Source organism: Electrona antarctica (genome assembly GCF_951216825.1).
Source record: "Electrona antarctica genome assembly, chromosome: 20".
Taxonomy (NCBI): Eukaryota; Metazoa; Chordata; class Actinopteri; order Myctophiformes; family Myctophidae; genus Electrona; species Electrona antarctica.
The window spans coordinates 8,903,826-8,921,133 of NC_136801.1; the positions used below are offsets into that span (position 1 = coordinate 8,903,826).

The window sequence follows — 17,308 nt, forward strand, 5'->3', positions numbered from 1 at the left end:
ATATATCATATACCCTGAAGAAGGCAGTTGTACTGCCGAAACGTTGGTTTTTACTCTGCATCCTAATAAATAATCGGCTCTTTGGCTATCAGTGTGTGCAACCACTCTTTTGTCTTTTTAAGACTTAACTCTTTACATGACACTGTGAATGCCATGAAGCTAACAATCCAAAACCTAGAAGATGAAAACAGTGGGTAAATGATTGACCATTGTCAACAAAAGCTGAGTGATATATGAGAGTCCTGTATGATAGAACATAATGACTAAGACTCATTTTCCCCATCTTATCTGTACCTATTTTGCATTATTTTATGGATTTACTATGTGATGTTATTACTATGTACCGTATTACTTGTCCTGGTTGTTTTTATGCATTTCCTTTTGTGCAGCACTTTGGAAACCTTTTGTTTATGAAATGTGCTATATAAATAAATTTGACCCATTCCATGCTTTAGTGCAAATATCAGGTATTTTGGTTGTGGAAAAGATTTAATAACCATCCTGTGGCCTGGGCCGTGGCTCAGCGGTCCAGGCACCTTGGCTGGTAATCCAGTCTGGCAGTGTGCCGCGGGCTCGACTCCCGATCCCGACGGCCTTTACTGCATGTCTTCCCCCCATCTCTCTCCCCATTTCCTGTCAGCCTACTGTCTGTCCCTCCATAAAAAATATAAAATAAAGGCGAAAGCCACAAAAAATAACATAAAAAAAATAAAATAACCATCCTGCACATTACCTTTCTTCTTGGTGTCGTTGCGCAGGGAGAGCTGGACGCAGTGGTTCCTCTGCTCCTGCAGGCCCAGTCTAGAGAGAAGCTGTTGTACCTCAGGCGTTCTGTTGGGGCATAGCACCTCAAACGAATCCCCCGGCAGGCAGGTCATCGCAGGATTGGCCTCGAACACAGAAAGAAGGAACATTGTAAACAAAACAATTTCAAGTTGGTGTTTTACTTTCTTTGTTTACAGGCTGTAAACTTCCTTGCAGCAGAGGAACAAGAGGCGTGAAGACATAACTCATACAGTGCTTACTACAATGCACACTGCAGACTTGCTGCAATATCATGCTGTAGCCCTTCATCATTTAGAACAAAAGAGACAAACACAGTAATACAGTATATGCTGTGGTGCTTACAGATATGTCCAGCTCTAACAGAAGGGCTGTCTTGACTGAATCCCCCCTGGTCAGCTGTACAGCCCTGGATATGGGCACCTCCTGAGGCATTTCGGTATTCAGTAGAGTAGAGCTCTGAGGAAATAAAAGATTTATTTCAAATAAACAAAGCCAAAAGAGGTACTGTAGTGTCACGCAGGAACACCCCAGAGCTCTCTCAGACAATTATTAAAGGCACAATAGACCAATTATTTGTTTACAAACATTGGGACTGGGCGCACGGGTGACTGAAGTGAAGTGACTGAAGTGCCCTTGAACAAGGCATTGAACCACTACGATGAAATGTTCTATGAGCAGGGCCTGGCTGGAAACAAGTTCTTGAGCTTAGCCCAGATACCCTGGGTAAATATAGTAATCATTTCATTTCATTTCACTGTTTCATGTAATCAATTCCCAACAGATCTCCAAACCTGTTGTTTTGGGGAGCGCTGGTTTCAGTCCATTCAACCTCCTCTTGTGAGTTGGCTAGTGAGGTGCACCCTAGGAGACATTTATACTTCAAAGCCCAACAGTATTGCGAACAGAGAACAGCTGATATACAAGCTCACATCGCATCGCAGATGCGACTGTTGTGAGCGTAGAGGTCTGCGTGCGCGACACCATTGCGGGACGAAGCATAAATTATACTTGATGGGCTGCAGGTGCGCGTCTAGCCGTGCACAAACGGGCTCTGCTGCCGTGATCATGAGCGCACAACTGTTTTGAATTGCTATTATTGTTCAAACACAACAGAAACCAAGGATTATATATTTCAAGGGCGAGAGATCACAATAAAAATCCTAATCATTCTGCAGTTAGAACTTTTCCATTGCATCTTATGAGAGGTGGTGTTCTTCTGCTGCCTTTATGCACGCGCATGCTGTTTCTTATCAGTGTGACGTTGTCTGATAAGGCGTCTCTATGAGACACTCAAACAGAACAAATAAAATGGGTAGCCAGCCCCACCACCAAAAATAAAATATAATAAAGTAGTGGATACATGTTTGTATTGTCTCGAGGTGAGTGACACAGCTCTTGAAGGACTAACGTTAGACTAACACTAGAAAACAGAAATAATTTTCCTCCAACGTCTGGCTTTCAGTGGGCGCCCCTCACTTCACACAAGTGTGATTTTAAACAGTATTTGCAACATTGTGTTTATGTTGGTTATGTTTGAAATTAAAATGCCTATATTTTTGAGGGCCTCCTATGTCCATCTTTTGGTGTATGTGTAAACACTGAACAGTAACACAAACATTGCGTAACACAAACATTGATGACGAAGGTGAGGACGCAAATTGTGATTGGCCGGAATGAGACGATGTATGATGATGTACGATGATGAGAGCGCCCCTCACTTCACACGGGTGTGATTTGTATTTATGACAAGGTAAGAACTTTCCAAATAGCATATTTTCCATCTACAAATCGAACTATTGACCAGACAGTGGCCTTGTGGTTAGAGTGTCCGCCCTGAAACTGGGAGGTCTCAGGTCGGGGTTCGATCACCGGCCGGATCATACCAAAGACCCAATGCCTCCCTGCTTGGCACTCAGCATCAATGGGTTGGATAGGGGGTCAAATCAACTAATCAAATGATTCCCGAGCGCGGCACGGCTGCAGCTCACCACTCCTTGGCTGCGGCTCACCGCTCCAAGAGATGGGTCAAATGCGGAGAACAAATTTCACTGCGGTAATGATTGTGTGACAAATCGTACGACTTTGACTTATTGTGAATGCATGTGAATATAACCCTCATTTATACTGTGTATGTATGTTCATGTTCAAAACAAACACTGCATTTGGCCTTTAAAGAAAGACACAGAGATATAATGCCTGAATTGTGTGCAGCAGCAAATCTCACCTCCTCCACTTTGTCTTGCTGAAGTGAGACATCAAGGAAGGCAGAGGGCAGTGCAGGAACGTTCAGAGCTGATTGTGACAAAGGCGGGAGTGAGTGCGTCAGTGAAGCCTCCAAATCAGTATGGGGTACTCCAGAATCCCCAGTCTGTCTCTCTGGCTCTGATTTAGAAACATCAGCAATGCCATCTGACCCAGACGATACCCCAGGGCTATCCGACAAAGATGCTTGTCTGGGCTCAGAAACAGTTGTTTGTGCTGAAGCCACAAATAATGATTTGGAGTCGCTTGCTAAAGGCTCTCTGTCTGGGTCAGAGTTCTGACCGTCAGTGTCAGTGAGACTTAGCAGGCTTAGTTTGACATCCGGAAGACTGGGAGTTTCCTTTATATGCGTGTCCTTCTCAGTGGCCATGATTGATAAGGCACCTTTGATTGCTTCCCACAGTCCTTCAATCCAGGGGTCCACAACCAGCTCCAACCTGGAGCAAAGACAGACAGACAGCAAAGTCCACAAGGTGACAAGGAGACAGAGCCTGATAATATCTCAGTTGTACCAGAGGATTGGAAGAAGGCTACCGGGTCAACTTGGGAAAGTACCTGGCTACAGTTGTGAAATTCAGTCCATGAAATCCTGAGCATGTTGAAATAGCAGCACACGCACACACACTCTCTCTCTGAACTTACCCTACACCATCGTCTGCATGTCCTGTCGCATAGAAATGTTTGGCTCCAAGTTCCTGTAGACGACTGTCAATTGTCTTGCCACAGTTGCAGAAATTTGCATAATTTGTGTCTCCCAAGGCTGGATGGAGTGTACACAACAAAGCCTGTGTTAGGGGTTATTTAAATGGTTTACCCAGTCACTGCAATGCCTGATTTACACTTGGTTGAACACCGGTGTTGTGCACTTGAAATATTAGATCTAAAAGCTCACTCACAAACAACACATCAAGCTGTGACGCATTGTAGACCTTGAATTTTCGGTGCACAACACCCGCCTGCAACTAAATATAACTCAGGTTTATACAATATGTAACCTAAATTAAATTTCAAGTACCTATTGAATGACATAACCTGAGTGCTTGCAAAGTTCTCTGATTATAGTTTATAAATGACGCCTAGTGGTTACCTTTTGAGAACATTTTTGCACAAAAAAATGAAAGTGTTATGTAGAGTAAACTGTCGTCATAGATTGACTGTTGTCTGTGTTCAATGTGTACATTTCTAATATTGACGTATAGATAGACCGCACAATGCAGTAGCTTACCTAAAAGAGCATAGCAAAGGTTTTTTAAATGGTCTGATGCGAGCGTCTTCTTCTTAATGATCCTCACAAATTTGAGCGAGTTGTCTGGTGGCTCTCCGTCTCCAGTAGTAGACACAACAAATACCACTGGAGCTTTCGCCCTCTCCACGTCATACTGGAAACGGCAAGAATGATCAGCAAGTGGTGTTAACATTACTGTTAATGACAATGCATAGGACTGGGACACATGCAGTGGCGTTTCCAGGAATTACATTTTGGGCATGCAAGAATTACATTTTGGACAGGCAAGATGTGTTAATTGTCGTCCCCGCGCACAATCTTAGCACAAAAGGTTTTCAAAGAGATATACCTGCCAGACGAGTAGGATACAAAGGCTGAAAGGCATGCATTTACATTCGAATAGGTGATTGAGGGTCGCGCTCTACCGCGACGGCCAATCAGCTGTCCACTAATAGTTCTCATGTCTTGTTTTTGTCCTCTTTTTTCTCATTGTATGGATTTTGGTCAGGCCAGAAATGGATTTGGACAGGCGGACGCCTGCCCTCGCCTTATTGTAGATACGCCTCTGGACACATGTTGATATTATATTGATATCATGATATATTATGAGACTAGATAATATTGTCTGGAATTTTGTACAGAGTACGCGCATGCATAAAGTGAATGGCAAATCGAGTGGCAAAGTGAGTGGCAAAGTGAATTCAATTGAATGTTGTTGAATGCAGTCGGATAGGATGTATGGGCTGTCAATGCCAGAAAGTAGTTTTTTGCCACTCAGTAGGTGTTCCCACATAACTTCCGGGTATGACGACGATGCCACGCGCATACCCTCTCTATTGTCATAATAATATATATGGTGGAAAATGTATTTTCCTGGTTTTAAAGGCTATATAAAAGCAAAGTGATGACATTTTCTGAACTTGCCGGACTGTTCTAGCGTTCTATTATTTGCCTTAACACGTTTAAGCAATAATTCATCATAATTATTTATCAAAAACTGTCATTGTGTAAATACTTTGTGAAAACACCAATTATTGGGAATATTTGATTTGAATTTGGTAACAAATAATGTGATACCCTCCCACATAATAGCATGAAGTCATGCAGGATTTATTCTGCTCGGATTACAAATGTTAACTACCTTTTCGTTCAGGTCCAAGCAGCTAATGTCAGCGACCAGTCCGTGTTCCCCTGCCTCTTCAGCTATCCCCTCTGCAATGGACTGGGCCTGTCCCTTTTGAGAACCATACAAAATCAAGAACCGGCGATTCGCTTCACAGGGCATTCTGCAATAGTAAGAAACACAATCAAATTATTTCAATAAGGAATACCAGATAGGCTCTGCACTGGTCCTCAAAAGCCTTCTATGGAATGCTTTGATATGTAGCTAAAATATCATTCTCATATTACAGCTATAAAGACATAATAGTATAGATGTCTGGAAAGACTAGCAATAATATGTGCAAATTATGCATATTATCTGCAAGCAATTAATACTGGTGTGCCAGTTGAATCATTGCTGATCAACACAGACGTTATGATGAATTGAACAAGGTGGACCCTCTTGTAAACAAGTCTGGTGCTTTATTGGTCGTCCACTCACAGTTAACAGTTCTTTGTATCGAGTTGTGCTTTAAATGTACTGTAATTCTGCAAACTGTTAATAAATACTTCAATCAATCAAAAAGTTCACCTAACTAAAACATGATTTTAGCTGTCACAGAGTAAAACATATTTGCATATAGTACTCAGTCTTACCTAGTCGCTGAGAGTCTGGAAAATAAACAGACTGGCTGCCACAGAAAATGCTCTGCAGCATTGTGGAGATCTTTTAAAAGCAACCTCAAGAAGACCATGAACCACCTCCGGACATTACGTCACATTTGACGTCCAGAGACGTACTCAGGAGTGAGCACGTGGATAGTCATTTATATAAGTCACTCTGTGCTGCTTGTCTTCTCTACAGACAGTAGTACTGCTTTAGTTACACAGTAAATGAATGGCTATTGTTGTGGTAAACATCATGATGGTCACTGAGACCGTGAGACGGTGTCAGCACTGGTCAGCTCAGCTGTCAGTCAAAAGAAAACTATCAAAACAATAAACCAGTGACATTTACAACTAACTGAAACGTGTCGAAATGCACATAACAGCAATTATGTTTGTCGGAATGTGTAAAAATGTGTTTTGTACCTCCAAAATAGCTTCTTCTACTGTCTGTCAGTGTGTGTGGACTCTGGAGTCGGACCATAGTGTTTGTGTGTGTGTGTGTGTGTACTCCATTGATCCATTGATGTATTCAGTCACGCGAGATGGTCGCACGAGATTGGACGAATCCATGTTAAAAAGGGGGTAAAAATGACACTTACAGTCACAGATGTTAATAAAAAAACGACTAATAACGTTTCAACATATTTTCAGACCCATAGTTTCTATCATACACAATTGAAATGTGCTTTACTTTTAACCTCAACTTCCTCAAGTATGTGGGGAATATAGGGGGAATGCCTGGTTTCTATTCCGAATTAAGTCTGATCTGGTCTAGAACCCACCTACTGTATCCGGTCTTTTGCAAACCCACATATGCATGCATGTATCGTTTCCGTATCCGCTCTACACCCAGACCGGATCAGTGATCTGTAAAGTAATGATGCCAGTCTAGCGTGCAACTCATAGCTCTTGGTCTAGTCTAGCTGTTGCCATGTCTGCTTATTACAAGCGAAGCATACGTTTCTGTAAAGATGCTTGTAAATATTGGGTGGCTGCGGGATTTTTCTTTTAGATTGCTTTGCTTGTTGTTGGATTGTGACATTAAAAAAAGGTTTTTGTAATTTTTCTTTTCTTTTTATTATGTTTTCTGGGCTCAATTGCACTGGCTTTTCTGGCTCAAACAATTAAGTGCTCTGATTTTCCTGTGGACTGCATGTAAGAGTCCACAAATCCCATATACATTTGTCAGCAGACACCATCTAAACATATGTTGTGCCGGGGAGGGACCCCCATCCCCCATACAAGATTTGTGTTGTTGTTACAATGTTTAAATAGCAGATCAGTACAAGTTCACAACGCGTTGCATTTTCAAATAGCCGAGTGCTTATGTGGCCTCTTTTGGTATTGTTTTCATATATGTTGCTTATTTATCTCTTTCTTCTCTGTGTATCTGGCAACACTGTTCACGCCCCGAGACCCTTCTAGAAGTCGCCGGCAAACTTGGTCGGCTTGCAGTGTTGCACACTCCCAACCCTTTCCAGTTAAAGAGTCACGGTTTGGTCGGTAAGACGCTTGTAAGCGTCCAATTCCTCCCTCGACATGTCCAGTTTGGGGACTTTGGCCTTCGATGAGTATGGAAGGCCGTTTATCATCATCAAAGACCAGGATAAGAAGACACGACTAACGGGCCTGGACGCTCTGAAGGTACAATGGGCTAACAGTGACGCATGCTGATAGCATAACTGGATGCATGTTCATCGTGGTTGAAACGGGAAGGATCCTTGATTAAACATTGTTTTTATTAAACCCCTGTTTGTTCCGTTGGTACCCTTTTAAGTTAAATTGTATTTATGTAGTGTGCGATGTTCTTGCAGTCGGATGAGATTAGCCAGAGGATTAGCCTCCCTGCATGCTAGCACGACAGTCCATGTGCTCCCTTGTCTCGCGGTCTCGGGTTCAGAATGATGCTGCATGTTGAAAGAAGTGTGGACTGGACATCATAAATTAAACTTGAAAGTATCATGGACACTATAACTCATTCGAATGAAGTGTGTATATTATAACTAGTAATTTAAAGAATGAAGCATTGACATTATGATTTTTTTTTCACGTGAATGAAATGTAGACAAGACTCATCCTTTTTTCATGATGTGTCAAGTCATTCCCATGAGTTGTGCGGTTTCAACTAATCTTATGCAAAAGAAAATAAACTGATGTTTTTAAAATGATGTTAGTTGACACTGTAGTGTTTGTGGTTTTTGCAGTCTCACATCATGGCAGCCAAAGCAGTTGCGTCGACGCTCAAAACATCCCTGGGACCAAACGGTGAGTACAAACAATGTGTTATATCCTCATCACACATATGAAAAGAGACTAGTTGAGATGGACTAATTTACTAAGCTTCTAAAATTACTAAAATTCAATTACTTGGATAATGGATTATATATGAAAAATAATGTGTCCTTGATTCCCACTTCCCTTTTAACTGTTCTCCTGTTATCTCTGACCAGGCCTTGACAAGATGATGGTTGACAGGGATGGGGAAGTGACTGTCACAAATGATGGAGCCACTATTCTCAGCATGATGGATGTGGACCACCAGATCGCCAAGCTCATGGTGGAGCTTTCCAAGTCCCAGGATGATGAAATTGGTGATGGAACCACTGGAGTAGTTGGTAAGGAGGAAGGAAGAAGATTATACAAATGCCTTCGCGGGGCCGCCCTAGTGTAGTGGTTAGACGCAGCGGTTCCCAAACCTTTTTGGCCATGCACCCCCTGTTACCTCCTAACCTAGCTGACGCACCCCCCCCCCCCCCCCCCCCCCCCACATGGAAATATAAATTGCATAAGATAAATACATATATTTCCTATTTACCACATACAGGTATATGCACATATATTAACCTGAATATGGCATATATATGCAGCAATGCAGCATATAGGCTATATTCTGCATATACTTGCCATAAATTGCCATAATATGATATATTTAAAATAAAACCATAGCACCACCATTAGCCTTTTCATGTCGCGCATCCCCTAGCCCATTTGGGGCGGGAACCCCTTTTGGTGTTAGCATTATGTTATGCTTTAGCTATTGAAAAATAGCAGATCTACAAGCTCATAGCGCGCCACCGAGTGGCGCGCTACGAGCTTGTAGGTCAGCTATTTTTGAAAAATCGAAGAACGACTGACATAGAAACATAGCTTTTTCAGAAAACTATCAGGATGTAGAAGACATTTTTAGACTGATCTCAGGTCAAAATGGGCTAGAAGGTGCTAGCGCGCCACAAGGGGTGCACGTACCACCGTTTGGGAACCACTGGGTTAGTGCATATGCCGTTTAATGCGTGAGATTGTGTGTTCGAACCCTGCCTGTTAGAATTCAGCAGCATGGTGCTAGAAAACCATGCAGTGCTGACATGCCCTTCATTGTGATCATTGACTGCTGAGTGTGGTTAATGATGATACATTTCTTTCCCCGTCTTATCGACTATGGTGAAAAAACTAAAACGAAAAGCCAATTTTGTCTGAAACCACATCTCAGTAAAGCATTTTAGGATTTGGCTATTTTATCAATGGGCAGACCTAGACCTATCGGATGCTGTTCGACACATTCGAGAGAACACATATCATATGAGCTGGTCTGACTGCAATAACTATGCCATTATTGGCCCGGATGGTTAGCTCAACCGTCTGGGCACCTAGGCTGCCAAGCCAGCCGGACGGCGTGCTGCGGGTTCGACTCCCGAGCCCGACCGGCCTTTGCCGCGTGTCACTCCCCATCTCTCTCCCCCTTTCCTTTCTAGTTACTTTACCCTATCAATAAAGGCAAAAAAATATCTTTCAAAAAGAATAACTATGCCATTACCTGATTGTTTTGGAGAGAGTGCACTTTACACATATGCACTTAGAATGCAACAGTACTTTCTCCTGCCGATGTTGTCTGCTCCTTTTACCTTTTAATGTTTTTTAAAAGGCTTTTCCTCTTTTGAATGTGTCTATTGTTTTTAAATGTGAAGCATCATGAGCCGTGGAGAACGGTATTTTGCTCTCCTGTATGCCCAGTGTATATTGTGGAAGTGACAATAAATCTGATTGAGTGCATGAAATCTGCACAGTCAAGACTACACAGACTGCAAGAAGACTGAAACAGCATTAATGCCAATTTCACACCTGTAGTATTGTGTTTTTAAATGCATGTGTACAAAGTATCCGAAACACCTTGAAAGCTGATGTGAACTTTTGTGCCTTTGTGGGTATGTGTATGCCTAGTAGTCCATGCTTGTTTCAGACCAACACAGTGTTTCTGGCTGGCTGCCTGCTACACTGTTCCAGTTTTTCTTTTGGCCTTTTTTAACTTCTTCTTCCCATCAGTTCTGGCTGGAGCTCTTCTGGAGGAGGCCGAGCAGTTGCTGGACCGTGGCATCCACCCCATTCGTATCTCTGACGGCTTCGACCAGGCTGCACGTGTTGCCATTGCGGAGCTGGACAGGATTGGCGAGACCTTCCCCTTTGACCCCAACAACATAGAGCCTCTCATCCAGACGGCCATGACAACTCTGGGATCCAAAGTGTGAGTATTCTGAAAGTACTTCTGTGTTCAGTTATTTGATACAAAAATGAACATGATCTTCTATTGTTTGTGTTCGAACCCTGCCTGTTAGATTTCAACAGCATGGTGCTAGAATGCCCTTCATTGTGATCATTGACTGCTGAGTGTGGTTAATGATGATACATTTCTTTCCCCGTCTTATCGACTATGGTGAGAAAACTAAAACGAAAAGCCAATTTTGTCTGAAACCACATCTCAGTAAAGCATTTTAGGATTTGGCTATTTTATCAATGGGCAGACCTAGACCTATCAGATGCGGTTCGACAGATTCGAGAGAACACGTATCATATGAGCTGGTCTGTCTTACTATGCCATTATTGGCCCGGATGGTTAGCTCAACCGTCTGGGCACCTAGGCTGCCAAGCCAGCCGGACGGCGTGCCGCGAGTTCGACTCCCGAGCCCAACGGCCCGCTTCTGCTGGACGTTGCTTCACTTTGTTTCCACTTGTTTTCTGCTAGCCAGACAGGCTAGTCCCTACCTGTGCAAATTGTTAACCATGAGGTTTATATTACTAACATGGTTTGGGTTGGTTGGCTACTCCTAATAGAGGGTATGCACATGACATCATCGTACCTGGAAGTTATGCGGGAACACCCACTGAGTGGCCTTTCTGGCCTTGACAGCCCATTCATCCAAACGGAAAGGTCCTGTCTGATTGCATTAAACAATGTTAAACTCACCAACATTGCAGCTGTACGAAAAGCTTGAATTATCCTCTTTCTATCTGCAAAGTTTTCGTTTCATAAAAATCCACCATAGAAACGTTATGAGCTACTTTCTGTCAAGAAATGCCCTACATTGGATTATGTTTCTAAGTTTCAGTGTCTAAGTGTCCTGCATTATGTGACATTTAGAAACGGGTGGTACGTAGGATGGTTGAGTGATTTCCATTTGCTGTCGAGACTGTTGGAGATGTTTTATCAAAATATCACCTTTTGCCTTTCAGTATCAATCGCTGTCACAGACAGATGGCTGAGATTGCAGTGAATGCCATCCTCACTGTGGTTGACATGGACAGGAAGGATGTGGACTTTGAGCTTATCAAGATGGAGGGCAAGGTGGGAGGAAAGCTGGAGGACACGCAGCTCATCAAGGGAGTCATTGTGGACAAAGAATTCAGCCACCCACAGATGCCCAAGGTACACACAAGCAAAGATCAAGTGTATTCTTTGTAGTCACTTTTCCAGACTTCTACCTAAGAAAACTGAAGGAAAAGGCAATAATGAAAATGTTTCGTAAGACCTGAAGAGATTTCTTAAGTCATTGCATTTGCTTCCCTTTTTACTGTTGCCAGTAAAAGCAATGTCTTTGTTTGTGGACAGACTCTGAGAAACTGCAAGATTGCAATCCTTACCTGCCCGTTTGAGCCCCCTAAGCCCAAGACCAAGCATAAGTTGGATGTGTGCTGTGTGGAAGACTACAAAGCCCTGCAGAAGTATGAGAAAGACAAGTTCCTGGAGATGATCAAGCAGGTTAGTGTTGTCAGCATCCTTCAACAATTAGACGGGTAGCGTAATGGTAATAATGCCTTATTATATTCAAACATGTACTGTTCATATTCCAGAAACCAAAGTGCTAATTTAATTTGGGGTGTCTGAGTTAAATTTATACTTTTAGTGGGTACTATCACTTACAATAAAAACTGAAATCAATCTATTGTACAAATGTTGAACAAATGTTGAATGATTGCGTCAAGTACTTGTTCTACTATTGATCACTACAAAACGATTTGCGTATTTCTTAATGCAGGTGAAAGACAATGGAGCCAACCTGGCCATATGTCAGTGGGGCTTTGATGATGAGGCCAACCACCTTCTGCTTCAGAGTGAGCTGCCTGCCATACGCTGGGTCGGCGGGCCTGAGATCGAGGTGAGGCAGAAAATGACAAGACCCTTTATTTAAATGTGCAAATTGTATCCCCCCAAAACAACACGCTGGCTTAGAATTTGATAAAGGTGCATTGTCAAATAATAGTTTTTTATACAATAAATTCCTTTTAATGCGGAAGATTGTGTGTTCGAACCCTGCCTGTTAGAATTCAACAGCATGGTGCTAGAAAACCATGCAGTGCTGACATGCCCTTCATTGTGATCATTGACTGCTGAGTGTGGTTAATGATGATACATTTCTTTCCCCGTCTTATCGACGATGGTGAAAAAACTAAAACGAAAAGCCAATTTTGTCTGAAACCACATCTCAGTAAAGCATTTTAGGATTTGGCTATTTTATCAATGGGCAGACCTAGACCTATCAGATGTGGTTCGACAGATTCGAGAGAACACGTATCATATGAGCTGGTCTGACCGCAATAACTATGCCATTATTGGGCCGGATGGTTAGCTCAACCGTCTGGGCACCTAAACTGCCAAGCCAGCCGGGCTGCGGGTTCGACTCCTGACACTGTCAAATTATTGTTTTTTACACATTTTGTCGTTAAATTAATCAACGTGTCACCTAATTTGGATTCATGTCTGTATAGATTAAATAATTTCATTGTAACGGCTGAACAAATGCAACTTATTATTTTTCATAGAGCTGGCTATTTTCCCAGTGTAATTCAACATTTGACACCTCTGAATTATTGGTTTAACACTGCCATGCTATCCGTTGGCCTTGATAATCCTGAAGGATTTGGCGCTTGGCGTTTCCCCATGTGTAAAAAATCTATAAAATGCTAAGAAACGTACTGTCCATGTCCAAATATACAACATTTTTTTTAAATATGCGTCTCCTCCACAGTTGATCGCCATTGCTACTGGTGGTCGCATTGTGCCACGGTTCTCTGAGCTGACCCCTGAAAAGCTTGGCTCAGCCGGTTTAGTGAAGGAGATCTGCTTCGGCACCACCAAGGATCGCATGCTGGTCATCGAGGAGTGCAAAAACTCCAGAGCTGTGACCATCTTTATCCGTGGAGGCAACAAGATGGTGAGTGAGAGATGAAAAGTGAAATTCCAGATTTCCATCTGGAAATCAAGCTTCTCCACTCTGTGTGCGCGACACTGTGCGTGTGTATGTTGTGAGTGATTTCGGACCCCAGGAAGACTAGCACTAGCATGGAAACAAAACAAAAGTTAACATTTACCGAATCACGAAAGGAAAGGTGATTTAATTCATACCATGATGAATTGCACTTAAGTTCTGACTAGTAGGCCTCATTCGTTGTCGCTGTTGTGCCTTCCACTTTGCAAAACTTGAACATGGTTCTAGTCAATTGTACATTCTGTTCTGTTCCAACAGAAGCCTGTTAATGTCATTTTCACTGGGGATCAAATTAATGTAGCTCTTTTCCAACGGCAAACTGCTACATTCCTGTCAATTTCATTAACTTCCAGTAGGCAGTAATTAGAATTATGAACCTCCGGCACTTAAGTGCTTATAATAAGCAAAAGTGAAATGGCCTATGTGGATCATGCACATCATTTTCACAAAATGATTGCTTCTGCTAACCAAATGTTATTTGGCACATTTTGCCAGTGATTCTGAATATTTAAAATAGCCAAAATCTTTATCCACAGAAACCATGACTGTTGCAGATGTTTGTTAGGTAATTTAGATGATTGCTTGACAATGATTTATTTTGTTTTTCTTTACTGCTAGATCGTTGAAGAGGCCAAACGTGCCCTCCATGATGCTCTGTGTGTGATCCGCAACCTGGTCAGAGACAACCGTGTTGTCTACGGTGGAGGAGCCTCTGAGATTGCATGTGCCCTGTCTGTCAACAAGGCAGCTGATAAAGTAAGTACTAAGGATAAAAAACATTATAGTCTTTATGACTAATACATTGGCAATGTTATAGTAGTGTTCAGTAATTTACAGGAATACAAGTGTATTCAGACTTTACTTTCCTCTGAGTACTATAATACCTGTAGGTGATTTCTCTAATGGCACAGGAATAGTAATTGGAAGTAATAATGAAATCACCCAGTGTTAGGATGGAATAACCACAGTATATAGATGCTTGATTTACTTTGTAGATTTAAATCTGTAGATGCACTGCGCAAATATTATGCCCATGCCGATGGATACCTGACTCCAGCTCTTCTCTCTTCTAGTGCCCGTCATTGGAGCAATATGCCATGAGGGCGTTTGCAGATGCCTTGGAGGTAATCCCAATGGCACTGGCTGAGAACAGTGGGCTGAACCCCATCAAGACTATGACGGAGGTCAGAGCCAAACAGGTCACGGAGAACAACCCTTTCCTGGGCATTGACTGCCTCCACCTTAACACCAATGGTAAGTAACCAGCTTCATGTGGGGGGACTTAAGCATAATTGAGATTGAGGCATTTAGCAAAGAAAGGGAGTGATACCAGTCTGTAGTTGGTGACGTCTGGAGGGTCCAGGGTTCGTTTCTTGAGGAGTGGAGTAACTGTGGCTGACTTGACGGCAGATGGGATGGGACGCAACCTGAGTGAGTTTTAAGTATGTGTTTAAGGTGGTGGGAAAGAATGAGAGAAGATAAGGGGCAATTTAAGAGTAAGGTGGAAAAGAGCTTCATTGGATTAGAGACAGAGGACTGAATCTTGTTAGTGTCATAGTCATTGACAGACATCTTTAATGAAGAACATTCAACAATAAAAGTATATATGACCATAAGCTGAAGGCAGTGAGAGCCTCATCTTGTGCCACTTTCTTTCGGCTGCTTGAGATGTGTTCGCTCAGCAGCAAACGGCGAACAGTTTCAGATAACCAAGGAGCTGGTGGACAGCTGCTGTGCTAGCTGTGATACAGAATGAAACGGTGGAAAGGATTGAGGCGGTTCCAGAGTCTGTTGAGAGGGAGGGGAGAGTGGAGTGGAAGTAGCCAATGTGGTTATTTTAACCCCTGGACTCCCGTTGACGTAATTAACGTCAAAATCCAGCACTCCCATTGACTTAATGAGAAAATATATATTAGTCAGAGGATATTAATATAATCTGGGAATACATTTTTTACCAAGACTTTTCTTCACTTCTTCACTGTTAATAAGGGTGTCTACTAACATCCACCCTAGGGGAATTTTTGACAGCTGCTGAAAGTTGTGGTACCATACAACCATTATAAGGCAAAATTTTCTAAATTTCATAATGCTTTAAGTAGCATGTGATGTGTCAAACTAGGGCGTTTACATGATTCTGAATCCATTCCAAGCATTATTTTTGCACGAAAAACACTCCTTGGGCAAATGGCCATAGCCGTCATCACAAATGTGATGAAGTCAGCACATTTGGGTGTGTCTAGTCTAGTCTAGTGTCTATGGCTGAATTTAGCCCAGGTGTTTTTCTTGCAAATGAATGCTTGGAATGGGTTCAGAATCATGAAAACCCCCTAGTTTGGCCATAGCCACTTGCCCAAATATGCCGAAATGTGTTGACCTCATCACATTTGTGATGACGGCAATGGCTGTTTTTAGCCCAAGGAGTGTCCTTCGTGCAAAACTAATGCTTGGAATGGATTCAGAATGATGGGGAAAAAAGTTTAGTTTTAGTTTGACACATCACATGCTACTTTAAGCATAATGACATTTGAAACATTTGCCTTATAATGTGGTTGTATGGATATGTTAGTAGACAGTGACACCTTTACAAACACATTGGTGAAGAAAATTCTTGGTAAGAAATATTCCCTCACTGTGTGTGTGTCTTTCTCTGACTCCAACAAATAGCATAGCGATAGCATGTCTGTTCAGCCTTATTAGATTAGGGTTTGGCCGAGTGCAGTGCAGACAGAGACATTGCTGCTACATGGTGGTAAAACGAGAAGGACAGAGAGTGAGAACCGCAAGCACTGCAGACGAAAGATGCGCTCCTCTCAGGCTCCTGGCTGGTAGCCTACTACTGGTCCGCAGGCAGCCTCAGGCTCCTGGCTGGTAGCCTACTACTGGTCCGCAGGCAGCCTCAGGCTCCTGGCTGGTAGCCTACTACTGGTCCGCAGGCAGCCTCAGGCTCCTGGCTGGTAGCCTACTAATGGTCCGCAGGCAGCCTCAGGCTCCTGGCTCCACCCAACGCTAATCTAAAGGCTGAACAGACAGACACGCTATTGCTATGCTATTTGTTGACGACAAGTCAACGAGGCGAGTGACGTCGTACTCGCCAGACACTGTAAAATGGCACCCCCCCTTAGGATTAAAGTATTAACTATTTTTAAAGTGAATAAGATGTCGCATGTGTTTTACATTTTAAATTTTAGTTCTAGAGGGCAAGTATAATGTTTAAAGCCATAAGTCTTATCACCCAGGGTTCCTTTTAAGGCTTTCATGGCTGGAGGCGGTTCTCATGTCTTTATCATAGCATGAGCTGTGATTGGTCTGCTTTTGAAGGGACATATACAGTATATATACCTTAGTGTCTTGACACTGCGCTTGGTCAATGAACTAATACATCTGTTTTTACTCCACTACAGACATGAAGCAGCAACATGTAATTGAGACTCTGATTGGCAAGAAGCAGCAGATCTCATTGGCCACTCAAGTGGTTAAGATGATCTTAAAAATCGATGACATCAGAAGCCCCGGAGAGTCTGAAGACTAAGTCCAGCTGAGTGTGCATTATGTGAAGGCTCTGCCCTATTCCTAACCCCAAGCATTGTCCAAAACGTTCTACATACTGTTATTTATCCTTTGATACAAAATCTCTCCCCTTTCAACGTGTTGTAGCACTGAAGTCATTAAAATGTTCTGTTCAAGTTGGTTTATTTGGTCATTTTTATTGGTATGACATGATGAAGCATAT

The 17,308-nt window shown here is 42.6% G+C and overlaps 2 protein-coding genes across 6 annotated transcripts in view; one reads left to right on the forward strand and one right to left on the reverse strand.

Moving 5' to 3' along the window:
* The window catches only part of mtrr (5-methyltetrahydrofolate-homocysteine methyltransferase reductase), a 47,138-nt gene extending 40,562 nt beyond the window's left edge, over window positions 1-6,576 (reverse strand). For 4 of the 5 annotated variants that reach the window (XR_013788415.1, XR_013788416.1, XM_079489021.1 and 1 more), the window contains exons 1-7: window positions 6,032-6,537; window positions 5,415-5,559; window positions 4,274-4,427; window positions 3,691-3,808; window positions 3,011-3,485; window positions 1,129-1,242; window positions 734-890 (exon numbers count right to left, since the gene is read on the reverse strand). Coding sequence is in view for 2 of the 5 variants with exons in the window: in XM_079489021.1 (XP_079345147.1) it covers window positions 734-890; window positions 1,129-1,242; window positions 3,011-3,485; window positions 3,691-3,808; window positions 4,274-4,427; window positions 5,415-5,559; window positions 6,032-6,129 (1,261 nt within the window). In the remaining 3 variants the exon portion in view is untranslated. Of the gene's footprint in view, window positions 1-733; window positions 891-1,128; window positions 1,243-3,010; window positions 3,486-3,690; window positions 3,809-4,273; window positions 4,428-5,414; window positions 5,560-6,031 lie in introns of all 5 variants that reach the window. The other variant, XR_013788414.1, reaches the window with a different exon arrangement.
* Window positions 6,577-7,434: 858 nt separating this feature from the next.
* On the forward strand, window positions 7,435-17,261 carry cct5 (chaperonin containing TCP1, subunit 5 (epsilon)). Its single transcript, XM_079489023.1, has 11 exons — window positions 7,435-7,687; window positions 8,248-8,308; window positions 8,494-8,658; window positions 10,361-10,559; window positions 11,546-11,738; window positions 11,922-12,071; window positions 12,349-12,468; window positions 13,339-13,524; window positions 14,197-14,334; window positions 14,652-14,832; window positions 16,980-17,261. Exons 1-11 carry the CDS (start codon window positions 7,583-7,585, stop codon window positions 17,105-17,107), a joined length of 1,626 nt encoding a protein of 541 aa, XP_079345149.1. The 5' UTR covers window positions 7,435-7,582; the 3' UTR covers window positions 17,108-17,261.
* Window positions 17,262-17,308: the final 47 nt, after the last annotated feature.